We start from the raw sequence: 21,562 nt of genomic DNA on the forward strand, positions 1-21,562 counted from the left end.
AAACTTATTTGTATAACGCTATCGATTGAAAAAAAAAATTAAAACAGATAATCTAACCAAAATAGGAAAGGTCCATGTATTACCCTCTACCAGAATAATAAATATAAAGGTGCTTCTGTATTTTATTTTCTATTTTCTACTAGCTAAACATATGTTTTGGGCAATAATTATTCTTTCAGTTCAAGCAAGGAGAGAGGCATGGTACCATCTTGCTTCTCTAAAATTGGCCAATAATTATCATAATTTTTGTTTTATCTTTTTCAGTTCTTTATGGAAGAAAAAACATTCTTTGCAATGCCAATTCAGGCGATCGTGTGGCCCTTTTAGTCGTGATCACTTTATACAAAAAAATAACAAGACATTTTGGTTAATATGGTTGGTATGGAAGTTGAGTTTTGCAAATACCAGTTTACCGTTTAGTTCTGACGTTGGTTAAGCACAATAATGAAAAGTCGGCAAATACAAACGCTATAAAAAGACACAATAAGCAGTCAAGTCAATGAATGTGGCTTGGCTATAGGAAGATTCTGTATCTGGAAAGTCAACAAAATTAAATAAGGTAGTGTACTATATAATAGAACTGTAAAGTAGTCAAATTAGAATAACACATGCGTGGAAGCAGGAAAATACAGCACCCGAAAGGTCATGAATTGATTCGTTAAAATGATATCAAAATTCAAACCACTGTAAAATCATTAAAAAAGAATGACATTTCTATACAATATCAGTATAAAAATATATATATCAACTAATTAACCATAACTTTAAAAATAATTAATATAAAATTAATACACTTTTCATACTACAATTTATAATTAAATATCGGTACAAATTCTTTATATCGCTACACAAATTTATCGAAGAATCATGTTCAAAATACAGTTGGGGCAAACTGACACATGGAGATCCGAGACCCATCAAATTTCTAAAAGATGAAGGGGGAGGGGAGCAAATAATCTGAAAATTGGTGGTTTCCGATAACGAAATATCTCCTTACCAAATTCAGAAAGATATATAATAGACTACAGACACAACACAAGTCAATGATCTAAATGACCAATATTTGGACAGGGTCCCGAGTTTCGGCACAATGTCCCACCTTGAATTTGTATCACTTAATATAACAAAGTCATGTGCTCGTGTCACAAGCGAGAGGATCCAGATCCACTAGTAATGTAACCATATCGTGCTATAGAGTTATCCAATTAAGAACCCTGGATTAGCAAGATAAATAAGAACAAATATAAAGCTATGCAACTTTTTTAAATGATCATTTGATCACAGTTAACTTTTAATATTTTCCATGTGTATATTAATTATATAGTCTAAATTTGTATTTCTCGCATTATGAAAATAATAATTACTCTTACTATACATCAACTTAACAGTGTATGAGAAGTTTCTTAAAAGAAAAATGTATCAAGAATTTTCAGAATCATCAAGCAGAAAATCTCTAGGGCCTCCAAAACTTTTTCTCGTTCAGATTAGCAAGGAAATGTTTTGAATCGTATTCCTTGTAAAAGCAACAGAACAAAAGTAATTCATTTCAAGTAATAAGAGGATAAAAAGGAATGTATTATCTACCAAAAAATATGGATGTATTTGTAGATTTTTGTTAACTTTCATTCAAAAAATTTGTGTAGCCATCGCATTCGATTATGTAATGTTCATATGAGCTACACAATATTGTATGATGAATGTTTGGTTATGTACAAAGAGGGAAGAATGATTCTGTTTCAATGCTAACGACTAGATCAATCCGCACTGTACAGAAAAACACACTGGTACAATCAGAAGAGCATTAGAGGAAAATGATTTAACCATTTTATTCCGTTGTACTTCATGCAGACTCAGAACTTCTGTATCTATGGTCATACAGCAAGAACGACGACGAATGAGGATTTTGGATGTCAAGATCCATTCCCTGCAACCAATATGCCCAGAGCAGATTTAAAAAGTTAGCTGACATGAATCTTCCTACCAAAAATCTTTCTATTTTTTCAGGGTGGGGGTGACGCTGATTGGTTTTGACCAAGAAGTGTTTACCTGCCGCATCTGATTATTGCTCGGCATGGACTCAAGATACGTGCTCTGGATTATAGGCTCCTGAGTAAAAATTTCTTAAAATGTTATATTATATACACATGGATGTTCCACGTATGATAAAAACACTGGATGACTACAAAATTGAACACCTGCAATAGTTGAGATTGACCAGGAGAATCCTGTGGGTTAGAAAAGATGTCTTGCGGTTGCATCATGGTAGAATTAGATTGACTGTCCACCATAAGATTAGTCTGCTCACACATGCAGTGCACCACTTGATTGCCTTCAAAACTGTACAAACCCTGTATCACAAATGAAAGAATCAACAAATGTCAGTCTCTTTGGCGCGTGTATGTAGTATATACACAGATATAAAAAGAGACAACTTATTATCTCATAAAGTTGAGCACCGAATATGTTGATAATTGTAAATAAATAATTGATCACAGTATAAACTGTCATATCTGATAAATGATAAAAGATGACCTGCAGAATCGGATTTGGTGCTGCAGGCTGAGATGAAACATATGTAGAGGGGGGCCTCGAAATACAGATATCGGTATTTTGCGGTGATTCTTCTACATTCAAAATCCTGTCAGAATCAGCTCCACTACATGTCACGGTTGTTAAGTGCCCCCTGCCTGACGTGGCTCTCCTGTCTTTTCCACTATTTGCGCTGGTACTTTCATCCTGATCCTCAATAACATGATCATTCGGAAAGATCTTTGCAGGCTCACTTTCTGAAGCATCTGCATCAATATTAAGTGAGGTGACAACTTCACCTTCAGCTTTCGGTGTTAAGATTTTCTCCACTCCTACCATCACTTCATCAAGTTGCCTCATAACAAATTGATAGGCCTCCTCGGATTCAGACGCTCTTGTTGACAACTTGAGCAGTCTGTGGCACAAGTCTTTGTAACAGCTAGCAACAACCCTTTTAGGACTATCTTGCATTTTACATTGCTTAATCTCTCTACGATTTCCCATCCTCGCATCTTCAGTCCATCTCTGCAAGATGTACTGAGGTGGAACTACTTTTATGTTTCTTTGATCAAGAACTTTAAGCGCGTGATCACACAGAAATCCAACACGGTCAAACTTCATACAACTGCAGACAACTGTGTCATCAGAGGAATTGAAGGTGACACTATATTGTCTATTATGCCCAAATGTATTTGCTTTGTACTGAAACAATGATCCATTTCTACTGTGTTGATTAACAATAACATTCAAAGACTTCTCATATGCTCGCTGAAATACTTCAAACGCTCTTGGTGTATAAATATTACTTGCATGCTTCAACAGAACCACATTACCCATTAGCCTTGGCAAAGACCTGCTCATTACATCACTAGCTTCTATTTCTTTATAACGTTGTTCACCTACTACCATTTCAAAATGCTTAAAAAATTGAAAGACATCAAGGTCAGGATTTAGATAACTTCTAAACTTATGAGACAAAATCTCAGCTAAATGAAAGCCTTTGATGTCTACAAAAAATGTATTCCGACCAAAGACAACAGCCCATTTCTCTCTTTCTCTATACATCCATCTCAGCCATTCATTTTGCTGCAGATTATACTTCTCTAGCATAGTTTCCCAAGAATGAGTAAATTCCTCCTCATCCTTGGGGTCATAAATACTGCTCCGCAGATCATTTGCAAAAGATTCCGCATCCTTTACAACATGGTTGAGGTGTTTCAAAGTGTTCTCATACAACTGCCATACACAAGTACAATGGTCTGTGTCAGGTAAAACTGTATTGACTGCTTCAATGATTACAGCTTCTTGTTCTGTGAGAATGGCCTTTGGCTTTTTCCCAGACATAGCATTAATGAAAGTTCGAAATAACCAAGTAAATGATTCAATGGAATCATCATATAGAAAAGCAGCAGCAAATATTAATACTTGTCTATGATGGTTAACACCTAAAAACTGTATAAATGGCCGAAAATCTTCATTTGTTTTGCAAATTGTATCCAAACAAATGACATCTCCAAAGTGATCATAATCCACGACCATACTGTCATCAGCCCAAAAAATATTGCTAACCTTGTCATCAACATCAAGCTGTATGGCATAAAAAAATGTCGGATTTTCAAAGTGCTGCCTTTGGAAGTAACCAAGCAAATGCCCTGCTTCTCCTTCCCTCATATCTCTTTCCCTTGCACAGTGAAGATAGTTGTCATAATTCACTGAAAGTATATCAAGAGATTCACGTGCACTTATTTTTTTATTCAACATATCTAATGCTGACTTTGATTTAGGTCCCAAACTATTGTTTGGTTCAGCTTCCACAGCATGAGCAACACTAAATTCATTTAGCAAGTTTACCACGTTAGCATTGTTAGGGTTTACATTGTCATGATTATGTTGTACTTCAAAATGGGTGACCTGGTACTTTCCATTTGGCTGCCGAGTGACGATCATATGTGCCAAGCAGCCAGTTCTCGTTTCCTTCCTATGCTTCTTCACATTGACATCCCTTTTGTCTTTCCTGCGGTATCCCTCTTTGGAGCAGGTAAACTTCCTAGACACCACCTGACCATGCACCTTACTCCTATTTATCCAATCTTTTCTAACATTGAAACCCACCAATCTGGCATACTTATTATAGAATCGGTATGCATGATCATCAGACTCGAATTCTGTACCAATTCCCAACACAGTATTTGTGCTGAGTACATTTTTTGATGGAGGACAAGATTGATTGTCACTAGCATGAGCAATGTTTGGACTACAATAGTTCTGCTCCACATTCAAGTCCAAGTTATTGGACATCTGAGGTCCAACATCAACACCAACTTCATGCAAAATACCCAACTCATTTCCATCCCCGTCCATTGAAAACCTTCAACCAATTGGGAGACGAGCAAATTAATGATAAACCTTTATAAAAGTCAACTAACTCACCATACTCACTCATACTGATTGAATGATAGTGTAAAAAATGCATACAGAATTTATTTTTAACTCAATTTGCCTAGCTCTTTAAAAAAATATGGATCACGAAATAAACCCAACAATTGTGAGAAGTTCATGCTAAATCAACAAATAATTGTTTCAAAATCCACTTAATTTCACTTTGCAATTTGCACAATGACGTTCCACTGTGAGAATTACAATCAAATGTAGCTTTATCCCGAGTCAAGATCAAAAGGTGGCACTGTAATTTTTTGACTGGATCAAAATTTATCATCAATCGTGCTCATCAAACATTATGCAGCTATTGTTATTCCAGTGCAAGAAACCTTACCAGTAGAGAGACGAACTAAGTAGCCGAGGAACCTAAGATGTTGTAGCACAATTAGGGTTTGAGACGGAGCAAGTGATCCAGGGAAGAAGCAAGATATCATGTAAGGAAGGCACGAGACGGTCCATGACCTTTTTGGGATATGATCGAATCAAAAATTGTTATGTGTTGAATCGAAAGAAAGACGCATTCGAATACACACAATTGCAGAAATATGTGAATTATTGGTGCTTCCATCCCCGAGAGTTGGTGATCGCGAAGAAAGACATGAAATGGCAACCCTGCAAACCCTAACAAGATGAAAATCGGAGAAGACTACTGTTGAAACCCTTCTGATTCTCTTCATAGAAAATTTACAGTTGTGACGGTGAAAATTTTTTAAGAGTAATTAGAACATCTAATGTCCTTATAGTAAATTGTTTTTTCTCTTTTATAAGATATTTTATTAGATTATTCTCCTTCTACTCTCTTCTTATATTAAATGTATATTCTATATAATATATATAATATAATTTCATTATATTTTTTTGGAATATATTTTTCATTTAAAATATATTTTAGGAATTGATTTCTACATAACTCATCAAATAAATATAATATAATATAATAACAATTATATTTTATATGTAATATATAATATAATTTAATAAGGAATTGGTTTATTTATATAAGTATTAGAATAATATAATATGCATCCAAAGAAAATAATATACTAATTCGTTAAAAATTTTGTTAAAAACTTTTTAAATAAAAAAAATATAAATTCTTTCACAGAATTACTACAAATATAATACTATTAGAAAAAAGAGGAATAGAAATGAGAGGAGGATCGGGATGAGCAGAAGATGGCAATAATGGTGCAATGGCAGTGACGACAAAAAGAATTTGTGGGTAACATATTTTATCGATGAATGATACTAACAAATAGAACTTGTGTGTAATTATTAATGATATTTATTGAAAGAAATTTATGAAGAGATTGTATTCATTTTTTAACTTTCTCTAATGATAATTTATATTTAATTAGTCAGATTGTATTCATTTTTTTTTTGGATGTGTCAATTTGATACTCGTTTTTAAAAAAAATGTAAATTGAGTTTTAATTTTTTAAAAAAATATCTATATTAGGTTCCTTTTAGAAAAAAACTAGTAACTATCATTAATGATATTGATATTTAAAATGACTTACAAAATTAAATATTTATATTTATATTAAAATTTAGTGGTAAAAATCATAAATAAAATTAACTGCCTTAATTTTTTTTTTGTTGAAAGGGATATAATTGAGAAATTTTTTCAAAGGTTGAGACTCTAGTGACACCTCTTAAAAAACATACACCGAATTGACACATCATCCGAATTAAACTTAAAATTTAATAATGATTACTTTACTCACGAATTTCTCTAATAATTGATAAATGATTTACCAACATATTTTTGTTATTATTGACAAATTGTGTTTATCAATAATATATTATTTTCTTGTAATGTTTATTAACTAATGTCGAAACAAATTTAAACTCTAAAAAAAATTTATTATAAATTTTTATTAACAATAAAAATTATTTTAAATACTATTTTTTCTTTTATAAAATTGTATTTAATTTAATTAATATAATGACTAATTATATTTATGGCTAAATTTAGTTGTTATTTAATGATTTTATTATAATAATGTGCTTTGCTATTTAGAATTTGTCACAACCAAAATTAAAATTATTACATACAATTAATAATTATTAATTACATATTAATATTAATTTTTGTTTTAATAAACACATGTGATAATTATTAATAAAACATTTAATATTTTAACTGTTATAATATTACAATGAAGTTTAAACAAAATAATCGAATTTAAAAACTATTCAAACAAAATTGACAAAATTAAAAATTTTCTACTAAGTACAAATATTTTTCTTTATCATACTAAAAATTAAATCTATCAATTCTTGTTGTATAGAATAAATTATTTATCTAATATTTTTTATTTAATAGTTGAGAATGGCATATGTAGATTTTTTTTTAAAAAATATTGTCTTTCTTATTTATTTTAGCTTGAGAGTAGAATGTTTACTAAAAATAATAATAACATTATTTATATGTTAAATTATTGTAGTAAATTTAAATGTTTTCTTTTATATAACTTTTTTATGAACAAATTTGTTATGCACAAAAATTGTAATTAAATAACATTTTAATTTTGTATTGTTGGGTGAATCTTAAGATAATATATTTATAAGATCTTTTTTAAATTTTTTCATTTTTATTCAATGTGAAACTTAAACTCGCATTTCTGACAATGAAATTCTGATATACATAACATTTTTGTTTCAAATTTAATAGATCGAATGTATTATGAGTTATTAAATTTACCTTTTAAAATAAAACATATGCTTGAAATACAAATGTAGAGTTTTAGTGTATTATTATAGTTTTGTGTGTTACATTTTTTTGTTTATTTTTTAATTATTATTATTCATAAATATTAAATCATATAATATAATTATCATAAGAATATTATACCACTGTAATTTGTTCAATTATGCTCTTTGTTCGGATTTAATTATAGTGAAAAGTTTGAATAGAAGGTTTGATGTTTTTTCATGGGATTTCATTCACAACATACGAGTTGAATTAAAGACAGCTGACTCTACTACTACTACTGCTTTTTGGTTCAATAACCAAATTATAAAAATATTATCCTATTTTCATCTCATTTATTAGTTTTAAATATTTATACGGTGAATGGTCATTAAAATGTTTTTTACATTTTTCTAAAATAAAAAATAGTGAAGATAGAATTATATGTAGTCACTCAATAATTGTATAACACAACCATAACTGCAAGTTGCACTTTTCACAGTTACATTTTGCATAGTAAATAAGTAAGTGTGCTTGCATGTACCCTACCTTCCCGGAAAAAAATATAAGTAAAAAAGGAAAAATAAATAAATTTAAAAAAGGAAACTAAAAGCAAAAAATCAATTAAAAAAAATAGTTAATTTTTGTTGTCGGAAGGTGGTGGTGGAGCCGTCCAATACTTCTTGACCGCAAATAGAAGTTTCTCCCTCTTAAGATTCCCATCTTCATGGTCGACAATTATACTGTCCCATTCCAATCCATTCACAATGTTCTTTACTCTGACCAGCATGTCAACATCATCTCGTATGATAACACATCCTTCAGGTCGAACAATCCTATCCATTTCTAACAGAATGTCTTCCAACTCACATCTACAACACACAATTTTTTGTTAGTTGCATATTTTACGTTGTCAAAACCTCTTCTATGTCTTCTTAACCAACATATTAATTACCTGTTACTGTAAAGACTGAACACTGAATCAGCATGAATTAGATCATAAGTTCTAGGATAAGTAGACATTGCTTCACACCTGCACCACAACCAAACAATTCATTCGTGCATATTATATATAGAGAGACATTCATCAAACATGCGAGGAGATATTTTTTTCTGCTATTACCAGTCATGATATATTCCAATCAAGCCACGTTCGTATATTGATCCAAGTGTGTCAACCTTCGCCTGAACAGGAACCACATTCATGACCCAAACAGGGTCCTCAATTAGTGCAGCAGCAAATCCACCCAAATAAGCATTCATATCCAAAATATTACGGTATCTCCCGGTTCCTAGTAGTTTGTTCACTGTCTTGTAATACGATACCCTTTTCTTCCACAGCTCATAATTTTTTGAAAAGGTTTCTTCTGTAACCCCTTCTATGGTACCCCTGAAAATCCTGGGTGGGGTGGATTTCAATCTCTTCGGCCAATCATCCACCACCCCACCCGAAGTCTCTTCTTTGTTTGACACTTCAGGAAGACGACTCAAACATGTCTGCATATCGGTATACCTGAAGATGACCAAAATAATATTATAAAAGAAAATTCAAAAACACATGGCACCACGATCAACAACGGTAAACAGAAGACATGCAAGGAGGTTGGACTAACCAGGCTTTGTCAGGGTCATTTTGTGCAGTGCAAAAAGAGCGGTTTTGTGCGAGCTTACAATGTAAATGGTTCTTGGGTTTCTGCCAGATAGCTATATCATCCTTCTCCACTAGCTTGTTCCAGCAAAGGCTTTTGGCTACCTCCTCAATCTTGGTCTGCTCTTGGTTCAAATCCTTCTCCGTTCTTTGCCACCCTTTCCAGTATTTCTTCCAGTTGATTGGTGGCCCAGACAGAATCCAATACCCGCCAGGGCGTAGAACTCGATCCACTTCGTTCAGAAAAACTCCATCTATTTCAACAAGTCAAAAATACAACTTAACCCAAGGTCTGAACGAAACATATATCATATAGTTTGTGGTTTGATGATGTAGCATGTATAATACCATATTCAGCCCATGGGATGAGGCAGCGAGAGCAATGGGACATGTCGAAAGCTCTTGAAGGGAAAGGTAGCCTCTTAGAGGCAAGAATTGCAATGAGTGCAGGAACTCCACGCTCAAGGGCAAATTGAACTTGTGCTTCGTGGGTGTCCCTTGGTGCAATTGACAACGTTTGTATATTGCGTGAGAGAAGATACGCTCCCCAACTAGCCACCTGCGTGTACACTATTCATTAGTAAGACTGTAACATTCTCGTCTATCATTTCCAAATGTTTTTAAACAACCAAAATAGGTCAACTACAACCATTGGCTCCAACCCATTTTTTATATGCTTTAAGAAAATCACCAAGCCAAAACAAATTTTGTCCAACACATCCAATTAGTTTCGTCTTCTACTTTCTTACTTCATGGATAATGTGAAGTTTTTTACTTCATTCTTCTCCTATACCTTTATTTTATTGAAAATTACCTTTTTTAATAAAAAATTCAACACGATGACTCTTTAAGTCTTTTAATTTTTAAAAAATATAACAATGAAACTGTTTTTATAAGTTCAAAAAAACTCTTTAATTATATAGATTGTATATTGACTGTAAAATGTATTAGGTATAAATGAAAACTGTCAATGTTTATTTATTTACGATTTTATTGTTAACTAAATATTAATAATTGAAATTTTATAATAAAGTTTTTATTAATATTAAAATAAAAAAAAATCATAAAAATAAAACGGTCGATACATAATAAATATTTTGAGCTGTAACATACTAATGCAGCTTAAAAAACCGAAGTGTGGAAAGTTTGGTCGGAAATTTAGTATTAAATATAAACAGTTGAGGTAAAAGAATAGCAGTTAGAATTAGTTTTAGTTGACTCCATTCTCGAAATAACTTAGAACGTGTGAATGGAACATGCCTTAGTTTTACACAATATCCAACGCGTACTCCGCATATAAACATTAGAAGCAAATGCTATCTCACTTCTTATTTCGGAACCAACTCACTTGTGACGTACACGCTTAAACTTTTTCTTAACTTTCCAAATTATCTCTTATTTACTTTTTTTAGTATAATAATCATAACTATTTTAATATTTTAAATAAATACTCACACAAAATAAATCCTTTTATTATTAATTACATGATGCATACTGTAAAGCTATTACGCAAAAAGAGTTATTATGAGTTCATCAAATAATTATAAAAATATTTATTATTAAGCGTGTCTCTAGAAAAAAAAAATTAATATCTATTTAAACAAACAATAATTACGAAGGATACAATAAAGAAGAGTATAAATACATCCTAATCAATTAAATAGGTTGAATTGTATGACGAAGATAAATCAAATTCAAGATAGGTATTTAAGATTTGAATTGCCAAATTTCCATTAACAAATGTAACCAGTATGAATGTGTGCAACTTTTTACAATATTAAATCTATTGTCCAAAAATAAAACAGATGGCTAATAATCATTAATTTGTATAAGAGTTACTTTGAAAAGTATGAGCAAAGTTAATTTTAATTGATTAATTAAAATTAAAAATAATAAGGGAGAAAACAGTGAGAGAAGGTTTATTACCCCACAGCCAGTGTCCAGAGCAGTTCTAATGGAGCCGTCTCTAAGATTAATCAACTTTCCGATGTCCTCAATGTAAGCATCGGCACCGTTGGGGAAGGTGGTTCCGCCACCGGGAAAAACGAAGCGCTCGCCCTCGAAGCGGATCCAGTTCTGCACGGCCTTCTCCACGGTGAGCTCACGGTGGGGGACGTTAGCGAACCACGCCCGGTCTCTACTCGCGGGCCAGGGAAAGGGATTTCGATATCCGTGAGGGGCAGGAACCCTACATTTCAAGGGCTCCTCGGGGCAGTGCCTCTCTCGGTATATCATTCTGTGCCGCTTGTACCCTAGAGACCGTTGAGGATCCTCGCAGGGCGTGTACTCACTGAAGTTGGCGCTGCAGCGTGGGAACGTTCTAGAAGACTGGGCAGTGTGGTGGTTGCACGATGCGGAGAGGGAGAGGGAAGCGGTGGTGGCGGTGGTGAGGAGGGGCGCTCCTTGGTGGTACGCGGCGAGGAAGTAGGAGGCGATGCAGAGAAGAGCAATGATGATGAAGAAGGTTGGCGTTTTTCTTACGTTGAAAATGGTGGGGGAAGAAGAATCAGTGTTGGCCATGGCTATTTGGATTCTTGTAATAGAAAAGATGGTAATGATGTGCATTTATATATGCAAGCAAGCGCAGTAAAAAACAAGATTTAATTCACTCTTCCTATGTATCTTTCTTTGTAACACAAGACAACTCAGGTCATCTCCTCAGTTATTAAAATTACTTTCTTATGTTATGACTTTTTTTCATATATTCTTGACTAAATTATATACTGTTTTAAAATATATAATTTTTTTATTTTTTTATTCACAATATACCTCTCAAAAAGAAAAAAAATATATACTTTTTAGTTTTATAGCGTTTACTTTTCAATTTTCATATTTTAACTAGTTAAATATTTTTTGTTGTATTTTTCTAATCATATTTATAAAAGAAATTACTAATACCTTTAGAGATTTTTGAATGAACACTGTGTCATAAATTTTTACTTGGGACCACTTGTTTATTCATACTTGAACTGTATACAGAAGATTTATGGTTAATTGCACTAAAATAAAACATAATCAATATTATATTTATTAAAATAATGAATTTTCAAAATTTAAAATAGAAGGATCAGAATCACCGTACATATCAGAGTTTGAAGGGAATTAAAATTAAATTTAATATATATTTTGCAATTGATATTTAAAATAATAATAAAGAAAATATTTACTGAAAATTGGGTTTATTTAATAACTCTTGATTGGTAAATTCAATGGTTAATATATGGGGAGATTGGCTAATACTCTTTTAGATGATTACACAATTGGTATCGCGCTTTCAAATATACACTTTTTTTTTAAGATAGTTTTCTTTTCCAAAATATTTTTCAACAAAAAGAAAATAGAAAAGGAAGAAGAAGAAGAAAGTAATCGAATTGAACATTTATACGGCAAGACATTTTTTTATTAATAACAAATTTTGAAGTGACTAAAAGTTATTAAACAATATCATAATTGATTTAAATATTGACTTATAAAATAAAAAAAATATTATTATTTTATTATGGATAAAAAATTATAAATATTCGTTAAATTTATTATTAATTAATTAAAAATTAATTTAGAAATCAATATTTTTTATATCAATTTTATTTGATAGTTAAATCTTTTAGTTAAATTTTATAAATTAATTTAAAGATTAATTATTTTAATAACTAATAATTTTTTATTTTGTGATTTAGTATCTAAATTTGTGATTACAGTAATTAATATTTTTTAGTCACTAAAATTGATTGTTAATAAAATATTTTCTTGTAGTGTGTATAAATTTGAGTTAAAAAATGTTCTTAGGAAAAAAATTATTATTTATAATTATTCTATTAAAAAAAGTATTGTTGTTTATAAAAAATAAGTTTTTTATTACTTTACGCGTAATATTTGTTTTGGAAAGTTTTTATTTATTAAAATCGTATATATTAAATGTAACTAATTATTTTAACATAAATAAAATATTGTGTAACATCTATCTTAAATGCAAACTGGAAATGTAAATACATTTATTGCATAAGAAAATGAAAATTATTAATGCAAACTCTTACGAAAGAAAATGTACTTTTAATAATTTTGTGAAACATAATTCCAAATTAATGTTAAAGAGAAATATTTATTACTTCACAAGTATAAAAATAGTTAATCGCTTCTTTAATTTCTTTTTAAGTATAGTGTTTATTAAAAAAAATTAACTATCATTTTTTAAAAATAAATTAATTGTTTTTTGTTGATTATATATTTATCATCCACTTCATTTTTAATTAGTTTATATCTATATTATTTATTGTAAAAGTGGAGTGAAAAAAAAAAAGAATTTTACAAGATTTTGTTAACGTAAAAAGAAAAAAAGGTTTTATGTTTTTTGGTCATTACAGTAAACCTTAAACGGCTTTTTGAAAAAAGAGTGAAATGGATGCCTTCGTACTGTCACTGGAATCACTCAAACTCATTCAAGTCCAATTAAATTCAATAGTTTCGTATCAAACGCGTCAATGGCATTGTTTTATGAAAAATTAATGAATTTAATTTGTATCTATCCTCTCATTAAAACCGAACATCATAAGACTGGCTCGTTTTTACGTAAGAGTTGTGAAACGGTAATTGAAAGGGAGTAGTAGATGTTGGATCCATTAGAAAAGTTTAAATGTTGTTTAAGGAAGAAAATTGACGAATTATTACCACAAACGCCACTTTAATCATTTTGTGGATGGTTTAGAATCATATATCGTACAATTTATAGAAGGTATTAGTAGATGGGGAAATCATTTTTAAAATAATAAATAAAAAAAAATACTATCTTTAAAATGGAGAATGTCTTTGAATAAAACCTGAAGTGACCAGAGGATAAAAATGAAAACATAAAAATATATGTAGAGAGATTATTTAACTTTAATGATGAAAATATGTCAAATAATTATAACAAAAATATATTAAAATAATTTTTTCATTTGTGATTATATTTATCGCTCACTTGGTTCTTATTTCTAAATATTTATTTTCGATATACAATGAATAGTGTATCGAAGAGAACGATATGTTTAGTAATCTAAAGCATAAGGCATGTATGGTGTTTTTAAAGTTTTAATTGTTCAAAAAAAAAAAATGGCCTACAAAATCTTATATTGTATGATAGCTGTTTGAATATACTTGACAAATAGATCACAGTCAATAATGATTCTCAATTCTTAACCTGAAACTAAATACATAAATATGACTAATAATAAGTATTATCTTCCATGTGGTCATAAATATCAAAATAGTGTCATCATTATACAACTTTAATAACACAAAATTGATTTTATATATCTAAGTTCAAATATAAACTTATCAACCTTGCACCATATACTAAACCCCTAAAGAAACAATCCTTTATCACTATTTCAACCATCAAATGTTTTGACACCAAAACATAATTTTAGTCAAATTAAATAAGATTTTTGTTTTTTATCTTGATATGGTGACGATTTTATTAATTTTCTTTGACTATCTTAAATATTTACTTAATTAACATTTGTTACTTATATCACACGTTTTTTTTTTATTAATTAAAAAGTTAATTTTGACTTATGACATGTCATTTATTATTTATGTCGTGACTAATATATTATAACAGTTACCATCTTTTTACTAAATAAGTTACATTGACTTTTAAAAAAAAATATATATAACACATAACACAAATTCTAAATAATTTGACAATGTTGAAGAAAAAACCCATCATAATACTATAATTAAAAAATTACTTAACCTTTTAACTATAAACACATTGTCAAATTAAAAAAAATCATCATATTATTATTAAAGCCTAAGCAAATTTAAAAAAAAATAATCATCAACATAATATGACTAATATATTAAATTATTATTATTCAATTTCATCAAAAACATCACGTAATTGTAACAAAAACATTAGATAATTTAATGACCCAATTAAACCAATAAACTTCTCATTGTTGCATTTATTCCTAGCCCGCATTTGATATCAAAGCCTATTATAAATACTTTTACAAATCGAATGAAATATATCGACTGAAATAATATCATTGGATATGATTTCTCTGGTATCAAATAGAAAAAGAAAAAAACTATGTGTTCGTATTTCAAAAATATTTCTTTTAAATATTTGTAACATTCAAAATACTACATTATATTACATTTTTTATAAATAATAATTTAGTGTGTTGATTAAATATCTTTCACGTTTTTGTATTGATTATATTTCTTTTTGTTTCTCACATCAAATTATTTTAAAATTTAATTTATGTATAATATTTAAAATATTTCAATATCTTTAATATTAAAATCATTTAAGTACGAAAACTTAATTGTCATACTGATATACAGTAGTAATAAAATGTTGATGAATATTTACTATATAAAATGTATACATTACATTTATAACATTTTTTTTTTCAAAACGAATAAAGATAACACTAATAATAAATACAATTAATTCTAATAGAAAATAGAAAAACATGATAGTAAAATACTATTGCAACCTGAAGAACAAAATGCCACTGGGGTGAAAATTACACATGTAGAATAACAATTATTGAAATATAAAAAAATAAAGATAATATTACAAAAAAAATATACTTAAAGATACACCGTTTTCATATTAGAAATAAAAATAAAAATAAAGTAAATTTATCATGACTTACGGAATAGATCTTAAAATTCAAAACACCCAAAACAGAAAATAATTAGATCTTATAACATAATAACGGTAAGAAAGGAATATACATGTAATTTTTCGAGGTTAAATATGTTTTGGTTGTTTTATTTTTTTTAGTAAAAATTACAATTAACGTGTTGATTTAGTTTTTTTAATAAAATTTTATTAAATTTATTTAATATTTTAATTATATTTTATTATATTGTTTATATTATTCAACCCTCGTTTTAATAATAATAAAAAATATATTTAAAATGTTAAATAAATTTTATAAAAACATTAGTTTAAAAAATTGAATATATACTTTTCTAAAATTAAAAAATTAAATTGATTCAAAAGTTTCGTTGAAGTATAAAAACATATTTATCACTTTTTTTTATTACATCGAGACCGATAGTTGAAAGTTCTGGTACATCAGTTACTTCCTGTGAGGGTTTTAGGCAGAAAACACAGGTTTAAGCTTGGAGAAAAAGGGTAGCTTCTATTCTCTGCCTCCCGCCATGGCCGACGAAGACTATGATGACATGGACATGGGGTTCTCTCTCTTTCTCTCTACTTTAATGTCTCACTCATTTGCACTCACGGACTAACTAGGATTTTACCAAATCAATTTGTGTATTGAAATTAGGGTTTATGGAAAGCTGTAGTAGTTTTTTTTTTTTTTTTTTTGTGTGAATATTCAAGCGTGTGTTGTAACCTGCGTATTTCTATTGAATGATTTCAAATGCTCATATGTGGTGTTTGATGATCACATTTGTCTTTTTCTTCCAAGAGTCCGCCAATAAAATATGTTTCATGCTTCAATTGCAGAGATAGAGTTTGTTTTGTAACCTGTTTATTTCTATTGAATGATTTTCATTGATTAAAGTGTGCTCATACAGGTACGAGGATGAGCCACCAGAGCCTGAGATTGAGGTAAATAATTCTGTCTTGTGTCCTTGTTTTTGTTTATTCAGCTGATATATGTTGTTGGATGAATTTATGGAATTATTCATTTGCAGGAAGGTGCGGAGGAGGATTTGGAAAACAAAAATGACGAATTAACTGGAGATCCTATTGACACCGGGGATAAGGACGAGGAACAAGTGGACCGCCCTCGAAAGACGTCGAAATATATGACTAAGTATGAGCGTGCTAGGATTTTGGGCACCCGAGCTCTTCAAATCAGGTTTGGTTCAGGACTTTGTTAGCTTAAGATTTTGCTTATTAGTTATTTCTAACATGTTACCATTCTTCTGGCTGAACAGTATGAATGCACCTGTCATGGTCGAATTGGAGGGGGAAACTGATCCACTTGAGGTATTTTCTTTTTCTCTTTGCAATTGATAACTTGTTTTGGTTAAGTTATTGTTTTTGAGCTCACTGATTATTTCATTGCTAAATTTGTAGTTTTTAATTTTCAAATATACGTCAGTTTGACCTTATTTTCTTGAAATATTTCATTTAACTACTTTGGTGATCACCTGGTTCCTTGATTGAATGGGGTGTTCTTGAAATTTGGTTTAATACGGAACCCCGCAGTTGCACAGATGTGCTGCATGAATAACAGAATAAATTATGCCATTGTAATATATTCTTTGTAATTTATATTTAATAGAGATTCCTAACCTGGGAAGAACAATTTACATAGGAAATATTATAGTTATAACTTTTTAATCTGCTTGTTGATTACTTTCCCCAATTATAGCTTGCCTTTCTTTGCCTCTAGCTCCCTTTAAGAAAAAGTTATCGGTGCTGGGCATAACTGAGATTGGTTTATTATTTAATTTGACAATGACATACTCTTTTTAATATTTGGTTATTTAGTTTAATTATTTATTAAGTCTCTACCTGCACAATATCTACTTCCGGCGCTAAACTATTAACCTAAACTGACTAGTAATACGAACTGATTCAGTCTTAAAATATTGAATCAGTCATATGTTCATTTAGGATTTTACATAATCTCCTTTAGGCGAGACTGTACTGTGGCAGTGAAGTTTTTTATTCTAAAGCTCTTTGGTTCCTGAAGAGTGCATTGTGCACACCATTCCAGGAATAAGTTGATTATATAGTCTCTGATTTTTATTGACCAATAAGAACCTGTGCAATATTGTCTATTTTACGGCTTACTTATTGAGCAATTTACTTGCCATGAATATACATTGAGCTTTTTCTTTTCATGGCAATTATCCCAAATGTTTGATTCATGCGCTATACATGTTTTGTTTGTAAGCTGTTATATAACATGTAACATCGTGTTCTCCATATGTCAGATTGCTATGAAGGAACTCCGTGAGCGTAAAATACCCTTTACAATCCGGCGTTACTTGCCTGATGGAAGGTAGATACTTTCCATTATACAAGTTAGGTAGTTCCTTTTATGCCATACTTACTATTATTGTTCACAATTCCCGCAGCTACGAGGATTGGGGAGTTGATGAACTGATCGTGGAAGACTCCTGGAAGAGGCAAGTAGGTGGTGATTAATGGTTGAACTGACATGCTTAGAGAGGAGTAACGGAGACTATATTTTGTGCCCTCCTAACTTCTATATTTGATTTGTCACGTTTGATAGTTGATACTGATCTAGGATTCCGCCACCTTGAAAACTTGCTTAGTTCCTGCTACTTGTGCTTATAACGACGTATTAGTTTTGGGTTCCTGCTACTTGTGCTTTTGAGCTTAGTTCTAACTTGTATAAGGGACAGTTGTGCTATCGTGTTTTCTTGCTCTGATAAAACAGAGAAGTGTTTGTCTAATCCACTACTAGAACGATTAAGTTGTGGATTTGGATATTTCCATTAACACCTATATGATCAGAAGTAACAGATAGTTGTGCAGGAAAGAGTTTATTTTTCTTAAAGGCTAAAACAGTAATAATCTATGACAGAATATTAAATTTTAGTATGGAAAGCAAATGAGAAATGTAGGCGCTAACGCACTCTGTATGAAGCTGTATTGAGGTTATTGGGGGTAGAAACCAACAACTGATGTAGTTTATTTTGCAGAGGATTTTGGGCTTTTGGGCCGTTATTATGGACTATGCTCTGAATCAGAAATAACAATGGTATTGGCAAACAACACATTATTGTTAGAGATCTCTTCGCTTGACTGTCCTAAGAACAGTGCATGGCTTAGTTTTTCTAGCAAAACCAATGGTGTACTGTTACTCCCCATGCATGGTGCTGATGGATTAGGATGAATTCATCTTAATCCCTATTTATTTAATACACTTTTTAAGATTTTTTTTATTTATTTAGCTATGAACAGAATCTCATCAAAATTTCGATTATATGCAAGATAAGATCGAATTAATATAATTTGTTGTCGCAATATATAATTTATAACATTGCATATAACTAAATAAAAGAATTTAAGGTATCTAAATTAAAAATAAATTATATTGAAAAGAAATAGTATTAATTATAATATCTTATTATGTAATAGATTAAGAAATATTATTAGTGCGTAATTATTTTAAAGTGGATATACATAAACTAATTCTGAAACTTGAATTCATCATGATTAACTTTACACATGCATATTCCATCTTCTACAAGTGGATAGTTAAAGTATGACTACTGTTATGTGAAAATGGTGAAAGCTATGATCTATGGGCGGTAAAAATGCAAACATATCTAGAGGGGCTAGATCTATGGAAAGTTGTGGAGGAAGATGATGTTCCCTTGTCTGAAAATTCCACCATCGCTCAAATGAAAGCGCATAAAGAAAAGAAAACGAGAAAGGCAAAGGCAAAATCATGTTTGTTCGCAGGTGTTTCACAAATGATTATGACCAGGATCATGACTCTAAAGTCTCCCAAAGAAATTTGGGAATACTTGAAAGCAGAATATGAAGGGAACGAGAAGATTCGAGGCATGAAAGTTTTGAACTTGATAAGGGAGTTTGAGATGCAAAGAATGAAAGAGTCAGAGACGATTAAAGAATACTCAAACAAATTGTTGGGTATTGCCAACAAGATAAAATTGTTGGGAAAGGAGTTTTCAGATTCCAGACTCGTTGAGAAAATTCTGATGACGGTGCCGGAAAGATATGAGGCATCTATTGCTTCCTTAGAAAACACAAAAGATTTGTCTACAATCACCTTTACAGAGGTGATACATGCCTTGCAAGCACAAGAACAACGAAGATTGATGAGAGAAGATCATGAGGCGGTTGAAGGTAATTTAAATTACACGGAAGATAATGCTCTCATAGTCAAGAAAAATAGAAGGAGCAAATACAACAACACACAGGTTTTTCCATCTTGTCCCCATTGCAAGAGAAAAGGTCATCAACCCAATTGGTGTTGGTGGAGGCCAGATGTCAAATGTCACAAATGCGGTCAATTGGGACATGTGGAAAAGGTATGCAAATCTAAAGATTCTGAAGAAGATGTTCAAATTGTGGAGAATAAATCAGAGGAAGATCTACTTTTTACAACATCATGTGTTACAACCAACGAATCTTCAAAAGATTGGATTATAGATAGTGGTTGCACAAACCATATGACTCATGATAGAGAAATTTTCAAGGAGCTGAATAAATCAAATATTTCCAAGGTAAGAATTGGGAATGGAGAACAACTTGCTGTGAAAGGTACAGGAACAGTTTCAATTAAAACTCATTCAGGTATTAAATTAATTTTTGATGTCTTATATGTTCCTGAGATTACCCAGAATTTGTTAAGTGTTGCTCAATTGTTAGAGAAAGGTTATAAGGTCTCCTTTGAAAATAAAGTATGTGTGATCAAAAATACTAACAACATAGAGGTATTCAAAGTCCACATGAAAGACAACAGATTTGCGCTGGATTTTATGAAGGAGGAATTTGATAAAAAGAAAGTGAGCATGAAAGAAGGATCAAAATTAGAAGATAAATATCTTTGGAAGAAAGTAGATGTTCAAGTGAAGAAAGTAGATGGAGGTTCACATTTTAATATTCACAAAAGGTCCAATGCCACTCCAATGAAATCCACACCGAACAAAGAAAAAGAAGATGATGATGATATAAGAAGAAATATGAAGGATGATGCCAAATTGAAGAAAGATGTGATGCCATGGAAGAAGAAAAAAAACAAATATTGCAAGCACAAAAAGAGTAGAAAATCAAGCATCAAAAGATGGAGAATCAAATCTGAAGAAATAAAATAAACAAATATTAAGCAAGGAGGAATGTTGAGAATAATACTTAATATCTTTTTTATTTAAATTAGTTTTTAGAAAATATTTCAGTTTTAGAGATATGTGTCAGTTTTAGAAATTTGTTATTATTTTAGATTAGGAGTGATATATTCTGAATATTTTATACTTGATATTTGTTATATTTTGCTCTATATATAGAGTATATCAATAAAATACAAAAACATGTTCCTCCGTATAACATATTACATATATCTCTCATATATTTTATATCTCTCGTACTTTTAAAAGCCCCAAAAATCCCAACACTACTGTTATGTGAAAATGGCATACAGAGAAGGGAATTATGTAAGGTGGTCGTACACCGTCGGTGGTTCACTGTTGATAACGGCTGGATATCATGTTTGGCAAAAAATTATAAATATTAGATAAATATTAAAATAATTAATCGAGTAATTATAATGAAT

General features: G+C 30.5%; 3 protein-coding genes across 3 annotated transcripts; 1 reads left to right on the forward strand and 2 right to left on the reverse strand.

Annotated features, from left to right (window-relative positions):
• Positions 1–1,593: 1,593 nt before the first annotated feature.
• LOC114192087 (protein FAR1-RELATED SEQUENCE 5-like) lies at positions 1,594–5,679 on the reverse strand. The gene is made up of 5 exons (XM_028081666.2): positions 5,303–5,679; positions 2,533–4,897; positions 2,196–2,348; positions 2,047–2,106; positions 1,594–1,924 (listed from the first exon to the last, which is right to left on the reverse strand). Exons 2-5 carry the CDS (start codon positions 4,888–4,890, stop codon positions 1,841–1,843), a joined length of 2,655 nt encoding a protein of 884 aa, XP_027937467.1. The 5' UTR covers positions 4,891–4,897; positions 5,303–5,679; the 3' UTR covers positions 1,594–1,840.
• Positions 5,680–8,124: 2,445 nt separating this feature from the next.
• Positions 8,125–11,958, reverse strand: LOC114192438 (putative methyltransferase PMT16). Its single transcript, XM_028082156.2, has 6 exons — positions 11,238–11,958; positions 9,660–9,870; positions 9,277–9,565; positions 8,787–9,176; positions 8,619–8,696; positions 8,125–8,535 (listed from the first exon to the last, which is right to left on the reverse strand). The coding sequence occupies exons 1-6, from the start codon at positions 11,874–11,876 to the stop codon at positions 8,301–8,303; spliced, it is 1,842 nt and encodes a 613-aa protein (XP_027937957.2). The 5' UTR covers positions 11,877–11,958; the 3' UTR covers positions 8,125–8,300.
• Positions 11,959–16,353: 4,395 nt separating this feature from the next.
• LOC114190629 (DNA-directed RNA polymerases II, IV and V subunit 6A-like) lies at positions 16,354–18,713 on the forward strand. Its single transcript, XM_028079589.2, has 6 exons — positions 16,354–16,507; positions 16,854–16,887; positions 16,974–17,140; positions 17,220–17,271; positions 18,228–18,295; positions 18,372–18,713. The coding sequence occupies exons 1-6, from the start codon at positions 16,473–16,475 to the stop codon at positions 18,439–18,441; spliced, it is 426 nt and encodes a 141-aa protein (XP_027935390.1). The 5' UTR covers positions 16,354–16,472; the 3' UTR covers positions 18,442–18,713.
• Positions 18,714–21,562: the final 2,849 nt, after the last annotated feature.

The sequence above is a fragment of the Vigna unguiculata genome, chromosome 7 (assembly GCF_037176805.1).
Source record: "Vigna unguiculata cultivar grain cowpea cultivar isolate G323 ecotype 2 chromosome 7, ASM3717680v1, whole genome shotgun sequence".
Lineage (NCBI taxonomy): Eukaryota > Viridiplantae > Streptophyta > Magnoliopsida > Fabales > Fabaceae > Vigna > Vigna unguiculata.